Source organism: Geotrypetes seraphini, chromosome 11, assembly GCF_902459505.1.
Source record: "Geotrypetes seraphini chromosome 11, aGeoSer1.1, whole genome shotgun sequence".
Classification (NCBI taxonomy): domain Eukaryota; kingdom Metazoa; phylum Chordata; class Amphibia; order Gymnophiona; family Dermophiidae; genus Geotrypetes; species Geotrypetes seraphini.
Window position 1 is genome coordinate 83,990,070 of NC_047094.1, and position 14,480 is coordinate 84,004,549.

General features: G+C 50.2%; 1 protein-coding gene across 1 annotated transcript in view; it reads right to left on the bottom strand.

Moving 5' to 3' along the window:
* Nucleotides 1-2,418: 2,418 nt before the first annotated feature.
* RGS19 (regulator of G protein signaling 19) overlaps nt 2,419-14,480 on the bottom strand; it is a 116,821-nt gene continuing 104,759 nt past the window's right edge. Inside the window, exons 3-5 of the mRNA XM_033962721.1 lie at nt 8,255-8,329; nt 5,450-5,684; nt 2,419-3,203 (exon numbers count right to left, since the gene is read on the bottom strand). Of these exons, the coding sequence (XP_033818612.1) occupies nt 3,015-3,203; nt 5,450-5,684; nt 8,255-8,329 (499 nt within the window). The 3' untranslated portion in view covers nt 2,419-3,014. The remainder of the gene's footprint in view (nt 3,204-5,449; nt 5,685-8,254; nt 8,330-14,480) is intronic.

The following is a 14,480-nucleotide window of genomic DNA, read 5'->3' on the forward strand; positions in this document are numbered from 1 at the left end:
AATGTGAGCATTCCTTGCACTACTTGTAGGGTTCACATATGGCTCCAGAAAAAGGAGGACAGATTGAGACATACGGGTTTTACTTCTATTGAAAGCAATGGAAGTAAAACCCAGATGTCTCAGTCTACTCTGTCCTCTTTATTTCCATTGCTTTCAATGGAAGTAAAACCAGGATACCTTAATCCATCCTCCTTTTTCTGGAGCCATATGGTAACCCTAACTACATGATATCTCTGGTTATTGTTCCTGCCTCCTCCACCCCCCAAAAAATATTGGGAACAAAAATAAAAGGAAGGATTGTAATGACTTAGGGCCCTCAATCTCCAGTTATTTTGGGATGAGGTTAACAACATATGGCAAGTGTCTTGGGTACCTGCAGGGTTCTGGCTTTCTATGAACTGCTAATTCTAAAAAAACAGCTTAAGAGTGATGCTGGGAATCTCTCGAATAAGCAATTTGTATAGGAAGAAAGAAAAGTATTTGAACTACCAAGAGTCATGAGCTTGGCTGGACCCAGGATCTTTTGGTGCTGTGAACCTGGCTGAGTCCAAGACCCTATACAGGAATCCAGAGTTGTGAGCCTGGCTGGACCTGGGACCCTTAAAGTACAGGCCTCGAGAGATCTGAGTCTGGCTGGACTTGGGACCCTTCACAGGACTCCAGAACTGATAGCCTGGCTGGACTCGGGAACCATTTTAGGCTCCAGACTTGTGAGCCTAGCTGGTCCTAGACTTTTTAGTGCTGTGAGCCTGACTGCACCAGAGGCCCTTTACAGGCATCCAAAGCTGTGAGCCTAGCTGGACCTGGTACCCTTTATAGGCCTCCAGAGCCAACAGCCTGGTTAGACTCGGAAACTTTGTCTCCAGATCTGTGAACCTGGCTGGACCTAGGACCTTTAACAGGAGTACTCCAGAGCTGAGAGCTTAGTTGGACCCAGGGAACCTTTACAGGACTCCAGAGCCGTAGGTCTGGCTGGATCTGGGACTCTTTACAGGACTCAAGTCACAGCTGGACCCAGGACCCAGGACTTCACACGAAGCATCAGCCTGGCTGGACCTGAGAACCTTTATAGGACTGCAGAGCAGTGAGCCATGAGTCTAGCTAAACCTTTGACTCCTGAACCTGGCTGGACCAAGGACCCTTTACAGGACTCCCGAGCCATGAGTCTGGCTGGACCTGAGATCCAGAATCCTTTACAGGATTCCAGAGCCATGAGCTTGGCTAGACCAAGGACCCTCTATAGAATTCCAGATCTGTGAGTCTGGCTGGACCTGGGACACTTTACAGAACTCCAGAGAAATGACCTGGACCTAAGACCTTTTGGTGCTGTGAGCACTGGACTTCAGAATGTGAGCCTGGCTGAGATAGTTCGATTGTCATAATCACTTTTAATCTTGTTTTGCTGAAAAATCTGACTGTTCCGCCAGTCATATTTCTTTGTATATACAGATTGTTATAAACTGAGGACATATAAACCTATCTGTACTGCCAATTTAACAAGAATGTAATTCTATTTTTGGGTAGAGAGTCGTAGGTAGGGTTATCATATGGCTCCAGAAAAAGGAGGGCAGATTGAGGCATCCGGATTTTATTTCCATTGAAAGCAATGGAAGTAAGTAGGACACATCAAGACATCTGGGTTTTGCTTACATTGAAAGCAAGTACAAGGAGGCACTCGGAGAAACTGAAAGGGGACAAGTTTAGAACCAATGCCAGGAAGTTCTTCTTCACCCAGAGAGTGGTAGAACCATGGAACGCGCTCCCGGAGGTTGTGATAGGGCAGAGCACGCTACGGGGATTCAAAGAGGGATTGGATAGATTCCTGAAGGATAGGGGGATTGAGGGGTATAGATAAAAGTAGAGATAGGTTAGGAAGAGTATAGATAGAAGAAAAAGGGGGGATCACAGGGCTAAGTCAAGAAACACCTGACAAGTCATGGACCTGATGGGCCGCCGCGGGTGCGGGCTGCTGGGGGTGATGGACCTCTGGTCTGACCCAGCGGAGGCAACTTCTTATGTTCTTATGTCTCAATCCATCCTCCTTTTTCTGGAGCTATATGGTAACCCAAATGGTGGGGCTTTAAGTCAGTCCCTGGAGAGAGGGGGGGTTTGTTACTGACCTAACCCTCTTGGGGTTTCTGATGTGTTAGAACCATCTGAATGCTCAACTTTCCTAACTGGTAGCAAGCTGTCTGCTACATCATGAGCATTTCAGTCACAGGTGAAAAGCCTCATACTGAGAGATTTACTCACTGCCAGTTCACCTGTGACCCAAGCATTGCTTGCACAAACTCCATTACCTCAAGATGAGTATGTGTCTGCGACTGCGTGTGGCCCCTGCCTGCCTCTCCCCTCAGCTTTTACCACGTTATACCAGGAGTTGTAGCGATACAAACGTGACATTAGCTGAAACCAACCAAAAATCAAAAGTAATGCTTTATTTTTCCAATCCCTATTGCTCTCCTTTCTCTGGAGAGCTGGAATTTGTACTGAGGCAGGATAACGTGAGTGTTCTGTGTGCCTCCCTTCACTTCTGCCGTGCTCTGATGAATGGTCCTTTCTTGCTATCCCTGCTATGTTTGGCAGTAGGAGTTCAGTAGCAGAGTTCCAGTTTGGGCTGGCACAGCCTCTGGAGATGGAGCTGGGAGGATGGAGAATGCAGGCAAAATCTTCCCATAGAATACAGAAATAGTTGAAAAGCATTATACCAGCTGCTGGGCCAACCCATTCACTGAGCCAGTTTGGCAAAAGAATTAAACAAGGCAATGACGTGGTGAAACGTGAGAGGAGAAGAAAAAGACTTTTTGCAGTGCCTGTGGAAAATGGAGCAGGAGAGGTAGCTGCAGGACAATACAAATCAGGCATGGGAGTGGTGGGGCACAAGACTGCAGGAGTGCCTTGTAGGAGGAAAGGCAAAGTGACAGGAATGTCCTACAGCTTGGTCCCAAATGCCTCCAGAGACTGGACAAGAACCTCTTTTCACTTCCTTTGGACTGCTGCAATGGTGGCAGGAGCTAGGACTCTGAAGACGAACGAGACATGTTCTGGAGCAAAGATCTGTATATAGTGGAGTTCAGAAAGCGAGGATAGGAGTCCCTGTGCATGAGGGTGTAGATCTGTAACTGAGCATCATCAAATGTGTGTGTGGAGGGCTCCTGCATCTTCCTGTTAATAACTTCACGCACTCGAGAATCCAAGCTCACCTGCAAACCAACCACAGTCAACAGTTACGAAGGTATGAAACAAGCTCCCCCCCTCCCTACCTGAACCTGCTTCTATTACTCAGAAAGAGACAGGAACCACATCTCCTATCAGTACCAAACAGAAAGAAGTGGGAGCTTCTCCCCACATCATCTAATCTAATCTAAACCTTGTATACCGCATCATCTCTACATTCGTAAAGCTCAACACGGTTAACAAGAGTTAGGGTAGAAAGGAACTCCAGTGGAGGGAAGAGGCAAAATGAAGAGAAAATTTAGAGGACTAGAATAACCAGAGAGGGAGGAGGAATTACATTTTTGAGAATAACCAGGTTTTCAGATGTTTACGGAAGAGTTGGAGGGAGCTCAGATTCCTAAGAGTGGAGGTAAGGTTGTTCCAGAGCTGAGTGATTCTGAAAGGGATCATGCTAGATGAGGCTCAAGTTCTGCTTTTCTATCAGTCCAGCATTTTGTGAACTCTGCAGTGTGAAGTGACCAGGGGTGTGCATGACATATCTACTTAGTGATGGGATAGCATGTGTGAGCAATGGCGTAGCGAGGGTGAGAAGCGCCCGGGGCAGTGGTACCCCTCCCCTGCCCTCTTCTCCGCCCACCTCCTGCCACACATGCCGCTTCCCTTATACCTTTAACGTTCCGAGTGTGAGCAGCACCCCCAACCGCTGCTCACACCAGCGTCAGATCTTCCTCTGATGTCATTTCCTTGGCGTGGGTCCAGGAAGTGACATCAGAGAAAGAGCCAACGCTGGTGTTGGCCATTAAAAATATACGGGGAAGGGAAGAGGCTCGCATGCACAATAGTGTGTGTATGTGTGTGTGTGGGGGGGGGGTGGAGAGGATGGGTGCTGGTGCCCCAAGACGGTGTCTGGGGTGGACTGCCCTCCCCCCCACTTACTATGCCAGTGTGTGAAGGTTGAGTTTCTACTGTGCATACAGGGCCAGATTCTGTATAGGATGCCCAGTCTCAGAAGCCACCTAAGTGGCTTTTGAGAATCACACATGGGCGTCCTATAGAGAATCGCGTCTGTCCTCATGGACAGACACCTAAGCACATCTAATAACATGATTCTTGAACTGGTGTCCATGTCAGCGGCACCAGTTAGAGAATTCGGTTGCCGCTGAGCTTATCGTGGCAAGGGATCTCCCTGCTGCGATAAGTTAGCTGCAATGCCCAGTCCCTCCTGCTGGAACCCCCCATCCCCCCATACATCATCTCCCCCCCAGCATCTCCTATCTTAAAATGTTGGCTGGCCAGAGGCATCCTTTCTGCCTCATCGGCTGGCCCGCCTTCTCACAAATGGCAGGCCTGCCCCTTCCCAGTGCATCGTGGGATGCACTGGGGAGGGTCCTTAGGCCCTGATTGGCCCAGGCACTTAGGCCCTGATTGGCCTTAGGCACCTGGGCCAACCGGAATCTTAGGCTCCATTAACATGGGGGTTGGTCTAAATGATCTGGACAATCGGAATCTTAGGCCACTTCCAGTGCATCCCAGAATGCAATGTGAATGGGGCCTAAAATTACAGTTGGCCCAGGTGCCTAAGGCCCCTCTTCAGTGCATCCCATATGCACCGGGAAGGGGCCAGCCCGTCATTCATGAGAAGGTGGGCCAGCTGGCTGGAGGCAGGAAGGATGCTTCCAGTCGGCCAACATTTTAAGGTGGGGGTGTGTGTGTGCTGGGGATGCTGATGGGATCTGGGAGGGTGGAAGGGGGGTCCAGCGGGGGTGGATGCCCTTGATGTTTGGGGGATGGGGGTTCCGGCAGGAGGGACTGGGCATCCCACCTGCCTGCGATCTTTGGGGGGATGGGTGGCCACGGGCACTAAACTTATCGCGGCAGCGAGATCCCTTGCCACGATAAGCTCAGCAGCCACGTCTGCTTACAATGTCGGCCTACATTTTATATGTCTATCGTGGGCCTAGGGAGGCGTGTATGGCCGCTTAAGGCTACTTCCGGGCCAATACACGCCCATGCCTAGCCTTAGAGGAGCTTAGGCGGGCCTACGTGCCTCCCTATGACTTGGTTTCTCACTCCAATGTAGGTGGCCTGCCTCGGGAGGTTTTTCTCTAGAAACGTGCATCCCGATGGTCTGGTTAGGCAGCAGTTAGACACCTACAATCGGGACGCCGTTTATAGAATTTGGCCCACAGTGACTATTCATTTTTATTGTACTTCTAGTCTGAAGTCTTACATCAGTCCCTGCAAACTCAGGCACACAGTGAGCCCTCCTTACCTCTTTGGGGGACAGGATGGAGATGTAATCCTCATAGATGAGCCGTGCCTTCTCACTGATACTCTCTTTATTACACTCCATTTTCAGTTCTTCACAAGCTAACCAAAAGAGCATGTTCTCTTCACTGTACTCAGTCCGTAAAAATTCCCGAAACACGTTGCGTCCTGCAGGATTCTTCATCAGCTTCTCAAAAGAGCTTGACCAGCCGCATACTTCATCTGTACTTGGTTTGGCACTGTAAACATCGTTAGTGAACAGAAGAAAGTGAATCTGGGTCATTTTTTAAATTTTACATTACAGAAATATCTTAACTGTAGTAACTTCATAGACTAACCAGTTACCTTTACTTCCGCCATGCACCCCCTTCTGTTATTCTATTCCTGAGACCCCCACCCACAGCTCTACAAATGCACATCAATTCTGCTTTGCAGCACCCCCTACTGTTCCAATACTGAAACCTCCACCCACAGTTTTACCAATGCATCTCACTTCTGCCCTGCAGCCTCCTCTCCCTGTCCCCTCACTCCTGCCCTGCAATCTATCCCAATACTAATGGGGAGATGCTCAAAAGCTTGCTGTGGAAGTAAGCCAGTCTTACTTGCAAGGCAGCACAGCCTCTGATGCTCAAAGGTGTTCTCGGGGGCTTTTATCACTCACAGTAGAAGTCGCTGAGAACCCTATGCAAAATGCACTACAAGGAGCTTATTAGAATTAAAATGAGCACTCCTTGTAATGCACACCTCTTACCGGGCAAAATTTCCCAGCAGGTCTGGAGCAGCTGTTTGTGTATGTATTATGTGAGTGTATGTCCCATGCCTATGGTCAGAACGCAGCTGTTAAGTGCAGGACACACTATCACACAACACATGCATAACAGCTGCTTCCATATCGTGTGTGAAACAAACAAAAAAAATGACCACAAAAATAAATTGCTCGTAAGCTCTGGTGATCAGGAACTGTACTGGACCTGCGCACAAGAGCTGTGCCCACCGCTCAGCTCTTGTGTACGTGCATCAGGTACAGTTCCTTCCCCTTTTAATAGGCTACTCAGCACATATAATTTGCATGGTATTTGTGCCAAGCATGCCTTGGAAAATTAAAATTGTTCCCAACCGGGTATTTTTTTATTGAGTTGCTTGAGCTTTGTGCATCCTGTCCTGAGATTATCCCCTCCCCTCTAATCAGATACTAAATACTGCAGTGTGTGTGTGTTCTCAGAGATAATTCAATAACCCCGCCTTCATGGGTCTAGCTAAGGATATCTCCCGGTTTTTAATTATACAAGTTTGACAGCCTGCACTGTTCTAGGCCTGGTTATCATCTTTCCTTATTCTTCTCGGCACATATTCTGCTATGGACATCCTCCAACTGTCCTCCCATGATCACTCCTTTTTCTTTTACACTTCTCCCTCCTTGTTCGTGGGGGTTAGGGGCAGAGCCGGCCCGCGAATAGGGAAAATTTGCGAATAACTTTTGGGCTGGCTCTAACCCACCCCCAGACCTTACCTGGTGGTCTAGCGGTGACGCGGGGCAAAAGTGATCTTCCTACACTCCTGCCCTGTGCAGAGCCGTGCTGTGAGTTCCCGTGATCTCACAAACTCCCTGTTGTAGTCTCGTGAGACCATGGGAACTCACAACACGGCTCTGCACGGGGCAGGAGTGTAGGAAGATTGCTCCTGCCCCATGACCGCTAGACCACCAGGTAAGGTCCGTGCTCCAGGGGCGGCTGCTCGCCTCCTCCGCCTCCGATCGCCCCCCTCCACCTCCAATCGTCTCCTCCTCCTCCAATCACCTCCCTTCTCCTCCGATCACCTCCCTCCTCCTCCGTTCGCCTCCCTCCTTGCCCCGATCCGAGTCCCGGGGCTGCTTTTTTTTTTATGCGAGCGATTCTCAGGGGGGGGGGGGCTGGGGGAAAAAAATCACGAATAATCGAAACTGCGAATAGGGAGGGGGAAGTGTAATCCTTGCCTGTGAAGTGTACCTCAGTCCGCTGCTAGATGACGTGCCGACTCCTCCCAATTATATCTGAGAATTTTTCCCCCCGGTCTTGACCCTGTTTCCTCTCTGTAGAACCTTAGCAGCATAACTGCTGCTATGTGCAGCCTGACTTTGCCTCCAGGAGTGGTGCAAGGGTACTGGACAGCCACTTTACTGACCTTGACTTACAGACCACTCCCCACCATTCTTTGTTCTCCTTCTTTAGTCTGGCCCTATGAGCAAGTTCAAATGATGTGATCGTGATGCCAGCACATCCTGATACCTATCTCAGAGTGTGTGAGATCAGCATAAAGAATTGTAAGCTTTACAAATGTACATGCTGAATGCGCTCGCAGTGCTGGCCTTAAAGAAGAGGAGCTGCCACCCTGCCTGGCTTGTGGAGATCTCTACCAGTGTAGCCGGCTCTACTTCATGTTACTGCTTCCCCCTCCCCTTCCCTTATTCAAGCACTCTGGAGGATTGCTTAGTTCACCTAGTGGTAGGTCCAACCCCATTTGCCATCTTCCCTGATACATAAAAACAAAATCTCCCACTGCTACCCCAAAATTCAGGCCCCAGTTTTTCTTATCCCTGCACTTTCTCATATATGTTTAAATTCTGTCACAGCTCTTCTGGTAGCTATTCCAGCACCAACTATCCTCTCACTAAAGAAGCATTCTCTCAGATTTCTTCTGAGCCGTGCTCCCTCCCCCTCCTCCCCCTATCTTCACATAATGACTCCTTTGCTTGGACTGTCATTTTTTATGGAAACTGCCTCCTTGCATACACTTGTGGTAGTTCTGTGTAGACCCTGCTCCATGCACTTACCAAACTTCACAGTTCGGTATGGTATCCATCCTTGTGTCTCGTGAAGGTCTCCGTAGCCGGTCCCGATCTTCATTCCTAAGAAGAATACTAGGAGCTAGTAAAAATATCTCTGAATAACACCCCCTGTCGATACACAGGCACAATACATTTGAAAGAACATTCCACTCCATATACTTGAACATACAATCTCCCACATATGTCCCTAAATATATGCTGCCCCATGATCATATAAGCCACTACTATACACTCCTCATATCCCACACCAAGCTGCCTGAACACAATGCCCCATAATTTTTAATAAAACATATACATCCCTAAATATATACCACCCCATGATCATATAAGCCAGTACTACACGTAGGCTTCTCATATTCCAAATAAATCTCCTGAACATACGGGTCCTTTTACTAAGGCGTGCTAGTCGATTTAGCACGTGCTAAATGCTAACGCATCCATTATAGTCTATGGACGTGTTAGCGTTTAGCATACGCTAAAACGATTAGTGCGCCTTAGTAAAAGGACCCCATAGTCTGCTATGTACAACTCTAAATATATACCGCCTCACAATTATACAAGCCACTACTACACATACACTCCTTACATTTCACAGGAAGCTTTCTGAACATCCAATATCCCAAATACACCACACCACAATCATACAAGCCACTACCACGTACACCCACACACTTCATATTTAAGGTGACCATACGTCCCGTTTTCAACGGGATAGTCCCGTTATTGGACCAATCGTCCCATTGTCCCGAGCCACCGCTTCGGGCGCCGAAATGTCCCGTATTCAGGGACAGTGTCCCAAAGCTGTGCGCGGGGACAAGGGGATGGTCGGTCCAGCGCCAAACCCCCTGCAGTGTTCTCCATGTCTGGCTAATCCTGCTGCTGCCCCCGATGCTCCTTCCCGGGCTGACTTCCGCATGCAAACTGAACCCACGCTCTGGCTCTAACGTGTGCGTGCTGGCTTCCCTTCTCTTCCCTCCGAAACCGGAAGTTACGTCCTGGGGGGAGGAGAAGAGAAGGGAAGCCGGCACGCACACGTTAGAGCCTCGGAGCAGGAGTTCACTACGGGCAGCGACGGAGGGAAGTTAAGCGAGACACAGAGGGAAGCTTACAACTTGCTTCAGGCCTTCCTCGCTACTGGGTCTGACTCCTGCCTACTTTCTGTTTCCGCGAAGGCAGGACCCGGCAACGAGGAAGGCCCGAAGCAAGTTGTAAGCTTCTCTCCATCGCTGACCTATGGAAGATAGGTCAGCGATGGAGAAAAGCTTGTGACTCTGCTGATGGGAGGGATGGGAAGAGAAATGATGCTGCTGCACCCAAGGGGGGGGAAGGGGGAATAGAAAACATGCTGCTGCTGCACTCAAGGGGCGGGGAGGGGGGAATAGAAAAGCTGCTGCTGCTACACCCAAGTGGGGGGGGGAGAGGGGAAAAGAAAAGATGCTGCTGCTGCACCCAAGGGGGGAAGGGGGAATAGAAAAGATGCTGCTGCTGCACCCAAGGGGGGAGGGGGGAAGAGAAAAGCTGCTGCACCTGAGGGGGGAAGGGGGGTGCTGTTGCTGCACCCAAGGGGGGGGGGAGAGGGGAAGAGAAAAGCTGCTACTGCACCCAATTGGGGAGGGGATAGGGGAAGAGAAGTGCTGCTGCTGCACCCAACTGGGAAGAGAGAGGGGAAAAGGAAGACCAGGGAAGGGAGAGGAGAGGAGAGGAGAGGAAAGAGATGCCAAGACCATGGGAGGGAGGGAAAGGAAAGTAGCTACCAGACCATGTAGGGGGTAGAGGTGTCAGGGTATATGAGGGGAGGGGGAAGAGACAGATGCCAGACCAGGAGGAAGGAAGAAGAGATGCCAGATAATGGAGTGGGAGGGGGAGATGGAAGGAGAGGAGAGAGATCGGAAGGAGATAGAGATGCCAGACCATGGGGTGAAGTGGGAAGGAAGAAAGGAAAGGAGAAGAGAGAGATGCCAGAGCATAGGGGAGGGGGTGGAGACAAAGACTGGAAGGCAGTGATGGGGACATAGGAAGGAGGAACCGAGGACACTAAGGATACAGGAAGAGGCACTAAGGACATAGGAAGGAGGCACTGGGGGCACTAAGGACACAGGACGGGGCACTAAGGACATAGGAAGGAGGCACTGAGGACATAGGAAGGAAGGAGGGAGGGAATAGAAAGGGACAATTGTTAGGTCTGAGTGCAGAAAGAAAGGATGCACAGTCAGAAGGAAATACAAGAGACTCATGAAATCACCAGACAGCAAAGGTAGGAAAAATGATTTTATTTTCAATTTAGTTATCAAAATGTGTCAGTTTTGAGAATTTATATCTGCTGTCTATATTTTGCACTATATTTATCTATTTTTCTATAGTTACTGAGGTGACATTGCATATTTTAAAGTCATTTGCCTTGACATCTTTGAAACCCCCCAAATATAAATAATTAACAATTTCTCTGCGTATAGTGTGCTTTTTTTAATTTTAAGGTTACCATTATGAATTAATATGAAGATATATATGAAAAATAAATGGAAGAAATTGGGGGTGGGATTGGGGGGGGGCGGGGCTAGGGTGGGATTTGGGGGCGGGACTGAGAATTAATAGATGTCCCCTTTTGATGAAAAAAATAAATGGTCACCTTATTCATATTCCATAGCAAGCTTCCTGAACATACATTTTGCAGCCTGAACACATCTGAACATGCAGAGTCATAAGCAAGCACTCCTCACAGTGCACATATCACATGGCTATCCCAGGTATCCTAAGGACGCACTCAGAAACATGGTCTGAAGAAAGCATCCTTTCTCATTCCCTTGATCTAGTGAACAAATCTATCAGTATTTTCAATGTCTTTCCATCTCTGCTCTGTCTGCAGGCTACAGTCACATGCTCTGTGTTTCAGTCTGTACTGCATGTTGTGTGTGACTATGGATGAATGCAGTATTAAGCCGTATCTCATTTGGGAAGGGAGGTTGTCCTGGGACTTGCCATCAGCAAAGTTCCCTCTGTGCGAAGGCTGCACACTGAACCTTTAGTGAAATAAACTTCATTATCAGTTCACAGGTTGTATCTCAGGAAGCCAGAATGTTAAGTGTGTGTCATGTGACCAGGAAGCTCCTGCAGCAGGGCATGAGCACTTTTAAGCAACTGGCTCAATAATTCCTGATAGTGCCAACTCTGATTTTCTTTCTGGTTACTACTTCTGCAGACAGGGCACAAAAAACATTTCCTCCTTTATCCTTTAGTCTTGGGTAAGAGCTGAAATGAAAACAGCAGGATACATCTCCTTTCCTTACTATGGGCAGGATTCACTAAACCTCCAAACCGTGCACAATCCGTTTCCTATTGCATGCCGGCCGACTGATTCAGTAAAGGCCTACATGCAAATGAAGACAATCGTTAGCATGCCCCTTACCCACGGCCAGAGCGATCCGCACTCATGCGCACACCTTGAAAGTAGTGACAGGAGAAGAAGCCTCCTGTCAGGGCTCAGCCCAGCCCAGATCTCTCTTGCCTGCTCCCCGGACTCTCCTGCTCTCTGCCGCCGTTCCCTGCAATGCAAGCCTGTGGTTTTAAAGTGGGCCTATACTGCGGGGAACGGCGGTAGAGATCAGGAGAGTCTGGGAGCAGGAAAGAGAGATCTGCCCGACACTCCCCAGGCCGCGATCTCTCCTGCCTGCCCTGCTCTGCCGCCCCCCCACCCCCCCGGAGAAAAAAGCTAACTCTCTCCTGCCATCAATGTTAAAACTGAAAAAATAAAAAAAAACACGGCACTCCCCCCCTTGACTGGCAAAGCCCCCTGACATGGCATGGCCCCCTCCCCTGACACTGCACCCCCGACACCAAAGTTGGGAGCAGGAGGGGTGCTCAGTCTCTCCTGCTCATAGGCCTCCCACCCCTGGTTGGCCCAGGCGGTTGGGCCCGGCCCACCCCCCCAGTACCTTTACAATTGTTGGGAGTAGGAATGGTGCCCGGCCCCTCCTGCTCCTTCGAGGCAGGCTACCATCTCCGGGAGCAGGAGGGGTGCCCAGACCCTCCTGCTCCTTCGAGGCAGGCTCCCATCTTCGGGAGCAGGAGGGGTACCGGACCCTCCTCCTGCTCCTACGCTGCTGAAAATCTTCGGGAGGAGGAAAGTCCTCCTCCTCCTGCTCTTCGGCCAGCCGCCACCCCAATAGCGGCCTTAGGCCCCGCCCTGGCGCATCATCTGATGCACAGAAAGAGGCCTAAGGCACTGATTGGCTGAGGCACCTCAGGCTCCTCCCTTTGGAGGGGACGGGGCACCTCAGCCAATCAGGGACTTCCCTAGACTCCTCCCTAAGGAAGTCCCTGATTGTCTGAGGTGCCCCGGCCCCTCCAAAGGGAGGAGCCTGAGGTGCCTCAGCCAATCAGTGACTTAGGCCTTTTCCTGTGCATCAGATGATGCGCCAGGGCGGGGCCTAAGGCCACTATTGGGGCGGCGGCTGGCCGGAGAGCAGGACTTTCCTCCTCCTCCCGAAGATTTTCAGCGGCGTAGGAGCAGGAGGAGGGTCCAGGCACCCCTCCTGCTCCCGAAGATGGGAGCCTGCCTCAAAGGAGCAGGAGAGGCTGGGCATCATTCCTACTCCCAACAATTGTAAAGGTACCGGGGTGGGTGGGCCGAGCACGACCGCCTGGGCCGACCAGGGGTGGGCCGAGGGGGTGGGAGGTCTAGGAGCAGGAGGGACCCCTTCTGCTCCCAACTTTTGTGTCAGGGCTGGGCCATGCAGAGTCGGGCCTGGCCGGGGGGGGGGGGGGGGTTAGTCGGCTTATGGAGCAGGAGGGACCGGGCATCCCTCCTGCTCCCATTTTTAAAGGTATGGGGAGGGAGGGGGGTTGGTCTGGCCGGCCTGGCCCGACCATGGGTTGACCGGTTGGGTGCGGTGGCTCTCCTGCTCCCCCCTTCCAGGCAATCCAGACTCTCCTGCTCTCTGCCACCTTCCGTGCAGTGCGAGCCCACGGGTTTAAAGCGGGGCTGCACTGCGGTGTGCAGCACCGCTTTAAACCCGCGGGCTTGCACTGCAGGGAAGGTGGCAAAGAGTAGGAGCTCAGGGCTGGAAGATCGGGGCGAGCAGGCAGGAGACACGGGGCAGAGCAGGGCTTCTATGGAACTGGAGAGTCGAAAAGACATTTTTGACTGGTTTCCAGCAGTCGCTTCTTGGGTTGAGCAGCCAGCCCAGTCGGATCCGAAATTTTGTGTAGTGAATTGGGTCGCTATCCAATTTGCATGCATGGATTCGAAGCGGATCACAGGAGAGGTAAGTGAATCAGGCTGATTGGAAATTTGATAGTAAAGGGGTCGCAAACCGATCGGTACAGAATCAGTTTGCTTAGTGAATCTAGCCCTCTGTCTCTTAGGAGTAGACTGATGATTAGTGCGGTGGGCTGAGAACCCGGGGAGCTGGGTTTGATTCTCACTGTGGCTCCTTGTGAACCTGAGCAAAGTAATCTAACTTGCCCCATGTAAAAAACTTAAATTGTGAACCCACTAGGGACAGAGAAAGTACCTGCATGTAATAAATGTAAGCCACTTTGGTTGTTCCACTGAAAAGCAGTGTATCAAATCCAGGATCCTATACTCTTTAGAAAAAAAATACCAGTGAATTATAAGAAGACTGCAAGCATGCCTAAATCTGATCAACTCTGTGTTTTGCTCAGTATAAGAGAACACGTGTTTTTCTTTCTTTTTCTCCAGAGTTACATTACATGCACAGTTTGGCTTCTTGGGGTTTCCAGTTCAGTTTTGTCTGTATCTTTTTCTTTCTTATTTGTAGTCCTTTATTTTGTATTTGGTGGGGCCTGTCAGGGTTTTGGGATTCTGCTAATGGGGTTTCTGTGAAGAGAGCCATTGAACTCTTGCTTTCTCTCTTTCAGTTGGAGGAGGATCTTTATTCTAGAGCCTAGTGCAGGGGTTGGCAACCTTTTTACAGCAAAGAGCCAATTTATCCAAAATGTTTGATCCACGATGTACAAAAAGCCGCAAGGTGTAGCTTCTCTCCCCTCCAACCCCTTGCAGGTCTCTGCAAATCTCATCTGTCCCTCCCCTCCAACCCTTAGCCAAGGAGGTTCTTTCCCCTCTCCAGGCCCCGACCTTTTAATTTCCCTCCTAACCCCACAATTCCCCCAGCCTACTGAGGTACCTGGTGGTCTAGAAGGAGTCTTTGTGGCATAAGCACGGCTCTCTTGCTCCTGCCTTCTAAAATGGCTG